Raw genomic sequence first — 9,116 nt, 5'->3', positions numbered from 1 at the left:
GGTGCAAACGCTTGTTTACTGCTATAAGTACTTGGGGACTGAGGCTGCATGTACGGGATCTCTCCTGTCTCAGCATGGCGCTGTGAACAACATGAGGAAGAGCTGGAGGTGTCCTAAACTCCCTCCCACCAGCTTAGCTTATTTTGGGTAACTGGTAATTGCCTGGTGTTTGAGCAGGTAAATCAGGATGAAATCTTGGCCTTGAAGTATTTAGAATGAGGATTTTTGGCTGTGAAGTGGACTGGTGCGTAGAGGAGAGAGAAGAGGAGGCTTGCAAGGTCACAGGTTGACTTGGCTGACAAGTTGGCTGTGAAGCCAACATGCTTGCAACATGTAACGGCCAAAATCCCCTTACTTCTAGGCTTGGACACCAGCCGACACCTCCATTTGGCTTTTCCCACCCTTCTTATGCAAACTATTCCCCTTAAACCTGTGTGTTTCTTAGAGGTGTGAGGCTCTGTGCCTTGGTCCTCCTCACTGCCCGATTCCCCTTGTGTGTGGGCACTTCTCTCCTCTTGGCAAGGCTGGAGCAGGGAGACTGCTCCCGCGCTCCAGAGGGTGGACGGGTGCAGAGGCAGCAACGCACCTCAGGTCCTGCAGCAGTGTGGTAGGGACCATGGGGTTGGATGCTCTTCTCCCGAGCCCCAAGGCAGGTGTCTTCAGCCCTCGGTTGACATTTCTTGCCCGCTGAGGCCTGCAGTGTGTGCCCCTTTGGAAATATCCAAAGGCAGGTGCATGCTTTGGGACAGCAGGGCTAGCTGGGCTTTGTTATCAGGCTATGCTCTGACTGCAGTCACTCCCTGGAAGGGATTAATCACCCCGTTGGTGTGCCAGGCCGTTATCAGTCCTGACGGGACTGGAGAAGAGAGGCTGCGAGGTGTCTCAAAGCATACCTATGGTGTTTGTCAGCCCGGTGGCTTTTCCTCCAGACACTGATATTTGGCTTGACAGAGGTAGCCAGAGATCTTAACCCCTGGCTGGCTGTGTGTTGAGTGAAGCCTTGCTGTGTCCTTGTGTCTTTGGCCTGCTGGATCAGCTGTACGTCTGTTGGCTCCGGTATCCAGGCTCAGCCAGCGGCTAATCCTGGGCGTTCCCCAGATAGGCAGGCAGAAGAACCCAGGAGGGCAGGTGCAGGGTAACTGGCTCCCATATAGTTTTAATCCCTTTCCCCCTCCTGCAGAGGCCAAGGAGATGCCTGGGCCACTTTGGATATGGTTAGATCTTGAGGACATGTCTCTTCTAACACTGTGCTCTTCTCTATTAGTAAATGGTGTGCATTACCCCAGGGGAAAAGGGGAGTGAGCTCAGCATGGGAAAGGAAAGGCCTTTGGAGCAATGGAGCTGACATTACCAACCACCTTCTCCTGTCTGCCCTTGGCCTGCCAGGGGAGAGGGAGGCGGGGTGGCCTTGCAGATGACAGTGCTCTTCAGGAATCTCCTGCCATACAGCTTGACACTGTCTCTGGGTCCTTGGGAACCCAGGACAGGCTCCTGGCACTGTGTTTGGGCAGTGCCCTTTCTGTCTAGAGTGGGATATGTGCCAGTCCAATACGAAAAGCAGAAATGATGGCATCAGTGGCACCCACAATAGCACCTGACCCAAAATAGCTTCCGAGAAAAAAATAGGGAGGCTGATTAGGTTAGACAAGCCTGAAAGAGGGCAAGACGTCCAGCTGACGATTGACAGGTGTAGGTCTGTGAGCAGGGGCTATAAATCCCACGGGTGAGCTCTCCAGCCACCCTTTGGGGAAAGGCACACAGCTCGGGGAGCACTCAGGACCTGTCTTCAGTGAACCATGGGGCTCAGTGATCAGGAATGGCAGCAGGTCCTGACCATCTGGGGAAAGGTGGAGGCCGACCTCGCTGGCCATGGCCATGAAGTTTTAATGAGGTAGGCAAGCAGCTTTCATCCTAAGAGTAAAGCTGAGAGCTTTTGATGCGAGACCAAGGGAGGTGTATATTTAATATGGGAGCTCATGTTTGGCAGTGTTTATTTCAACAGGCAGCTTTCTTTGTTGTAGGGTGGTGGTTTTTCCATTGCTATGGTTTCTGGGTTAAAAATTACTCCCTGTGTAAAGCGGCTGTGCTTCTGTCTCTCCATCTGTCTATGGGCGCAGGAGCAGGCCAGTGCTGCTTTCCAAAAATGGTGGGACCTTTTTACTCCCTGTGCTTCTGCTGGCAAAACTCTGCCTCATATCCTCATTGCCCAGGCACCGTGGCAAGAAACGCTGGAGCGAATTGTGTGTCCTGGGCCTTCAGATGCTTTGCAGCAAAGATGCAGGGAGGCAAGGACGGAGAGGACAGGAAAATCACCTCTGTGACAATTTTCTCAGAATCTATGATTTCAGTAAAATTAACTGTGAAGTATACCTGAGTGTTTCCCCCTTCCCACCTTAGTCTCCCCTGCCAGAGCTCTGCCCTTCCTGCTTTTTGGCCAGAAATCTGGGTGGTAATACTTGAATTTGAGGTCTGGGTGTCAAACAAGGTACATCCTTCGCCCTGCACTCCTCCATGATTCTGGTAACAGAATGGGAGTGCTTGTGAGGTCTCCATCTGAGAGGACCCCCGCCCCCATGCTGTCCTTGCGGTCCTGGTCTCCCAAGTGGGAAACACCATGGGCACCAGCAACAAGCCACAGAAATGCAGCCTGGAAGGGATCTCAGGACTGCAGAGTGAGAAATGACATAGGGTGGGAATCAGATCCTAACCTGTCCTTAAAGACCACCAGGGATGGAGACTTGGAGGACACTCTCTCCAGATCTCCCCCTCCGCTTGTGTGCGGTACGATGTGCTGGAAGGTCATGGTCGGGGCAGGAAGGGATGTGGCATTCACTCCATGGGGGGTTTCCTATCTTAAACATAGCTAAAGGAAGGGCCCCACACCACCAGGCAAATCTACTGTCCATTCAAAGCTTTTTCAAAGATGAGACAAAGTGGAGAGCTGTTGTATTTACCTTCTGGCACAATTTACCTGTATTTACCATGGCACAATTCAGCTGCCATTTGAAGGGGAGGGAGGGACGGCAATGATGCGATGGCTTTTCCCCTCATGCTGGAGGGGTAGCAAGAACCCAAGCCCTCCCCGCCAGTCCATCCGTGTGAGCTGGCTACTTTGGCTCTGGAAGTGCCACAAGACACTGAAAGCAGTTTCCAACTGAAAAGGTAATATCATTTTTCTTACAGGTATCACAGGGCAGAGCATGGCATTAAATAAATACATGACACCCCTCTCCCCTGTGGCTTTGTGCTCCCCAGTCAACCCAGGTCATTTCTTGTTCCTTCAAGGGGTTTATGAGGGAGGAGAGAGGCAGGGGAAGCCCAGCAGCTCGTAGTTTAGAAATCCGTCCATATGTGCATTGTTGAAGACTTCTTAGGTAGATGTCATATCCTGGGAATATGTTTAGAAAATACTGATTTAACTGGATTTTTTCCAAAAAATACTCCTCGAAAGAATTTTCAAGAGTTCGGGAGTATATAATCTTTGGCAGACATGATTCAGCTGTAGCCGGACATGATCGAGGAAGATTTTTAGAAATTACTCCATCCCATTTCAAGGTGGAAGGGTTTTTTGTCTTTTTATGTGGGACACAACCTGTGTCATGGAAAGATGCAGGAAAAAAGGAAAGGCAAATGGTGGTGTGCTCAGCACCTGGTAGAGTACAGAAATCCTTTGGAGACCTTTGAAATGAAACACCAGCAAAGACTGGTTATTCATTTACAGAATCTTTTTGCAGAACAGCTTGCTTTTTCCATGTGCTTGAGGTTGTTACTGTAGTTTAACCTATACTTGCATCATACAGTGGAGAGCCTGGCCCTCATGGCAACATACTTGGGAGGAATTTCCAGTTCTAGATGGGATGCAAGTCCCGGTAGTCCCAGCACCAGCACCCTCCTGAGGGCAGAGCAAGTGTGCAACCACTGTGCCATGAGAGGGAGGCTGGTTTCATGGCTGAGGTCCTGGGCTGGAGCTCCAGACACTGCTGCAGGTAACTTGGGTGAGCTGCTTCATGGATGTGAGCTGTAGGGCCCTGGTTGTAAAGACAGACATTGCTTTTGCTGGTGCTTCAACTGGTTGGATTATGCCCATCAGAGGGTGTCATACCTGAAAATAAACTTGTGCAAGGGAGCTGATGTCTCTCAACACCTAATTATTAGACAGCTCCTAATAATCAGGACAGGCAGTGTCCCCTTTTCACCCCAACTCTAGGACTCTGGCAGGGAAAAGAGTGAAATTTCCTACTAGTTTGATTGTCAGTGGTGTCTACATCCTGTCTCCTAGGAAATGCAGCAGGGAGGAAGCAGGGGGCACAACACTGGCCTGGCTTTTAGCCACCCTTCCACCTTCTTGATTTCATTTCCATTTCAGGATCAGAGTGCCTATGAATAGCACTGCATGGCATAGCACCAACATGCCCGAAGGCCCAGCACTCTTGTTATCCACTTGCTCCCAAGGACTCTCGGAGGTACCGCGGTTCCCAGTAGAGGAACCCCAGTCCTGGCAGCTGGGCTGAGCTGGGACAAAGGATGACAAACACTGAAACCAAGTTCAAAGTAGGGTCAGATGCTTCCCTGACATATATGTGCTAAAAGGAGTGATTGTGTATGGTGGTAATTTGGAAAAGATCTGAAGTGTCAGAGTTCCCAAGTTAAAGTTGTCTCTACTAGCAGGGACTAGCTAAGAGATTTCTTAGGGGTGAGAAGTGGGTTATCACACCTTTGCCTGTCCAACTACTCTGCAATACCTGGAGCAGCAGGACTTCAGCTCTGGTCTGGGTGACAGCTCTCTCAAGTCCCTCTGCTTTTGTCCACAGGCTCTTTAAGGATCACCCTGAGACCTTGGATCGCTTTGAAAAGTTCAAAGGCCTGAAGACCCCTGATCAGATGAAGGGCTCTGAAGATCTGAAGAAACATGGAGTTACTGTCCTTACCCAGCTGGGCAAAATCCTGAAGCAGAAGGGTAATCATGAGTCAGAGTTGAAGCCCCTGGCTCAAACCCATGCCACCAAGCACAAAATCCCCGTCAAATATCTAGAGGTATGAAAAAATCTTGGAATCTTGGTGTCTGGTGTGTAGTGAATGTGTGCAAGACAGCTATCGAGAGATGCGCTTTTATTTACTGATAGCTGGTTGGACTTCAATGAGCTCTCCCTCAAGTCTGAGGTCTCTGTGTACAGGCAGGAGGAGGCACAAAGAGGGCTCATGCTATGCGAATGGTATGTGAACCTCCAAGTTTAGATTTCCCATTCCAAACACCACACGCAGTCTGAGCAACCCTTGACAGTAATAAACCAGCCCATGCAGCCTCTCCGTGCCTGGGAAACTACATTACATAAGAACTGTCAATGGCTGGACACAAGGGATGTACAATTTTAGAGTAAGCCCTGGAGGATCCATTGGAGACCAAGACCCACAAAACTAAGTGTTGTACAAACACAGGGCATGAATTTTCAGCCTTAATGGATGAGGCAGACAAAGAGTGGGAAGGGCCATGATCTACTCAAGGTCATGAAGCAGATCAGCGTCAGAGCTAGGAATAGAGCCCAGTTCTTCTGCCCAGCCCAGGCTCCTTGCAAACTAGACCTCACTGTCTCTCCAGAGACTGCGGGAAGGGCTACTGAATTAGCTCGGAGATATTTCCAGGCTCTGCAACCTATTTCTTAGTCTGGCTTTTCTGAAAATAAACCTTGACTGTCCCTTCTGTTTTTCTCTCTCTCTTCCCTTCCTCACAGTTCATTTCTGAAGTCATTATCAAGGTCATTGCTGAAAAACACGCTGCAGACTTTGGGGCTGATTCCCAGGCTGCGATGAAGAAGGCCCTGGAACTGTTCCGAAATGATATGGCCAGCAAGTACAAGGAGTTCGGTTTCCAGGGTTAGCACATATGCACAGAGGGACACCATGGTGGAGGCCTGGCCATGCATCTTAGAGTAGCTTCCCCAGCACTGTTTTGGACATCTCACAATTGGCCATGCAAGATGTGTGGGAAAGCTTTGATGAGAGGCCAAGAGTCACTCCAGGCAGTGTAGAGGCACTCAGAGTGATATCCATGATAAACCATTGTTTCCTGGCTTTATGTATGCAAGAGAAATAATCTGCTTTCTTAGGAAAAATAGTTTAAGAGGTTATCTGTGAGCTTTTGCCTATCCCTATCCCCTTTTTCTTTCCGCCTCCCCAAACCCCAGCTTCATCCAAGAGGGAAATGGCATGGCCAGAGATGAAGGGATGTGGAGGAACAAAGGGAGTGTTGAGGGGTGTGGTGAATGAGAGGGTGAAGGGATGACTCAAATGGTATGAAAGGGATGTCAGGACGGGAAGCAGAGGCACAGTGTACCATTCCTCCCACAGGTGAGACTGTTAGCAGGTTACTGTGGACAGCTTCCAGCACAGTATTACCTTGCTTTGTGGGGGTGGACACAGCCAGTCGGTCTCCGGGGTCTGTCAGCTTGGAAACTTGCATTAGTTGCTAAACTCATGTTAGCAAAACTACAAAGAGCAGTACTCCCTGCAATCCGTAGGTTTCTGGCAGCCACCGCTACACATCCGAAGTTCTGTTGCACTGGGAAGTAAAGTACGTGTTAATCAGAAAATAAAAATTCCTGCACCATTGTCGTGTGTTTGCTCCTGGCTTTACAGGCGCTCCAGTGAGAAGTGGGGGAGATGGAGAAAGCGGAAAAGTGTTCTGCACATGTGTCCAGCTGCACCGCATCCTGCGGTCTCAGTCTATGACCTGAGTGGCACGTGGCATCTGTCTCAGCCGGGGGACTCGGGGGGACTCAGATGTCACCATGAGATCATGACCTGGTTACTGGACTTCATAACACAAAACGGCAGCCTAGACTCAGCGCCTCAGAGCTGGGAGAAGCACTCCCTGACTAGAGGCCATGGCCACTGCTGTGCTGGGGGGGAACATGGTGAGGGAAGGCTCTTTGCTTATTTATGGGGAGGCGGCATGTGCAAGTGGCCTTGGGTCCCAGCAGCAGCACAGTGCATTGCTCCCTTCGGGCAATGCAAAGCAGGGCTGCTTAGCCCAGGAGGAACGTTGCAATGGCAGCACATGCTCTTAAGACACAAACTTTGGTCTCTGCAGTGCATGTTTACAGGTGCATGCCCACATCCTGTGGGAGAGCTTAAGGGACAGACACAGCAGCAAGGCTGCCCGTTGCCCTCTCCCCATCCTGGTACCACAGTGAAGTACAAGTGACCTGATTTGACTGAGGCTGGGGAGAGGCTGAGGGCCACATTGTGCTCAAGGCTATCCAAGCATTAGTCAGAAATGGTTGGAGCCTGAAAAGGGGTTTTTGAAAGTCTTGCCCTGACACCTAGGTTCACAGCAAACTAGATGACTCTTTGGGAACTGTGCAGTTTCTCTGGCTGGACCTAGTCAGAGGGGCAGTTATACACCACAATGAGCTCTGGGGTTCTCATTCCCTCCTCTTCCTCCATCCCCACCACCCAGCTCAGGGCCTCAGCAGCAGGGTGCTGCAGTCTCTTCTGGCATATGCCCTCAAGCTGTCTCCATGCAGAAAGCAAGGTGGATGAGCAGCATGCAGCCTTTCAGTGCATTTGCTCAGGGTTCAGAGCATTCATGACAGGGTCACATCTTGGCCCAGCAGCGGGGTGCTACAGAGGCAAGCAGCTGGGTCCGGGCTCAGGGAAACGCATAGAGTTGACACAGCTGCTCTTTTCTGGTATGGACAAAGTAATATGTCTTATCTCACAGAGATAGTGTGAGGGCAAGCATGAGAAAGAAAAATGAGGTACTCACATTTAGTCTGCTTCAAAGCACTCCCTGCTACACTATGTGCAATGGAGACGGAGGAGGAGCCACCAGCTCCCTTAAAAATCAGTCCTGAAACAGTGTGATCCTCTCTGTCTTTGGTCAGGGCACAGACCACAAAATTTCAGTCTCTGAAAGGAGAAGGAATGAATTCCTTCCCAGAACATAGCATCTCTGATTTCTTGCTCTTTACAAATCCTCACTTTACCTCTGGGAGCTTGCTTAGGGTTTCAACCTTTCAGAGGGTCACAAAAGCATATGCTGTCACCTAGATGAAGTTACAGCCAGGTGGTCCCTGGCTTAAGCAACATGCTTCGGCTGACTCCAGACTAGTCTGTCTGGCTGTGCGGGGAGGGCAGCCTATTTAATTAAGGTCTAGAATTGCCTGTCCAACACAATAAGTTTTCCTGCCAGTGACAACAGGCTCTGCTTTAGGATTAAAAGCTCTGCTACGGCAGCTGCCTCTGTCAGTCTGAGTGGGACTGGAGCCATCTCTAGATATTTTTATGTAGGACGATGTGGTGGAGGAGGGACGGTTTGCATATATGTTGTGCCCAGCTACTGGTTATTAGGTATCTGGAATAAATGGTGGTCCGTTGGGAGCACTGACCCTTTGCTCTGCCTGCCTTACCCTCACTGTGTCAGTGCACTAGGGACCATCCTTAAACCTGTGCTGGTCAGATGTGGGGCATGATGTAGGTTTTCTGGTTGTGCCTATGACCCAGTGAAGATGTGCAAGCTGAGATGAACCAGCAAGTTCAGATACCAGTAACAGTGGAGCTATCTCCAGCAGGCTCAGTAGGGTGGGATGCTTGTGGTGAAATCCACGTATCTTCACCTTTGCTACTCTGGGTACTGAGTATTCCCTGGGCTGCAGTTCTGACATAGTGTAGCAACATATGTAATTCCTGCAAAGTGAGTCTATAAAGATCCTGCAACTGCCCCTGCTTTAAGAACAGGGGAAGTTTGCCAGAGGAAAGGGAATGGTGGGGAAGGGATTTTTCAGCTCCATGCAATATTGATTCAGCATTTTTGTTGGAGTCACCCTTTCAACTGTGCTACTAGCGCATGTACATTTTCTGGTTCACGTATGGGACAAAGTCCCTTAGTGGAGATAAACCATATTGGCTTAAGCCCAGAAATTTTCCTGCCTCCTTTCCAGGAACAGCTTTACATAAGGCGGATGGCTCCCAGGGGCTTGTGTCCAGCCCCCCTTCCTGTTAGCACCACTTGGTGTCACATACACATTCCTGGTCACACAGTGGGATGTGGATCGTGTGGCTGCCAGCCTCCTTGCCCCAGCACGTACACACTGACTACAGGCAGGTCAGGCTTATGG

At 50.1% G+C, this 9,116-nt stretch overlaps 1 protein-coding gene across 1 annotated transcript; it reads left to right on the top strand.

Moving 5' to 3' along the window:
• Positions 1 to 1,615: 1,615 nt before the first annotated feature.
• MB (myoglobin) lies at positions 1,616 to 8,378 on the top strand. The gene is made up of 3 exons (XM_074164958.1): positions 1,616 to 1,891; positions 4,812 to 5,034; positions 5,730 to 8,378. Exons 1-3 carry the CDS (start codon positions 1,797 to 1,799, stop codon positions 5,874 to 5,876), a joined length of 465 nt encoding a protein of 154 aa, XP_074021059.1. The 5' UTR covers positions 1,616 to 1,796; the 3' UTR covers positions 5,877 to 8,378.
• The last annotated feature ends 738 nt before the right edge of the window (positions 8,379 to 9,116 follow it).

Source organism: Numenius arquata, chromosome 2 (assembly GCF_964106895.1).
Source record: "Numenius arquata chromosome 2, bNumArq3.hap1.1, whole genome shotgun sequence".
NCBI lineage: Eukaryota > Metazoa > Chordata > Aves > Charadriiformes > Scolopacidae > Numenius > Numenius arquata.
The sequence above is the reverse complement of the archived record's forward strand: the minus strand, read 5'-3'. Positions and strand labels throughout refer to the sequence as shown.

Coding starts and splice junctions, on each gene's coding strand:
- MB (XM_074164958.1), top strand. CDS start 1,797: ATGGGGCTCAGTGATCAGGAATGGCAGCAGGTCCTGACCATCTGGGGA. Junction 1,892..4,811: donor GGCCATGAAGTTTTAATGAG/GTAGGCAAGCAG, acceptor TTTTGTCCACAG/GCTCTTTAAGGATCACCCTG. Junction 5,035..5,729: donor TCCCCGTCAAATATCTAGAG/GTATGAAAAAAT, acceptor CCTTCCTCACAG/TTCATTTCTGAAGTCATTAT.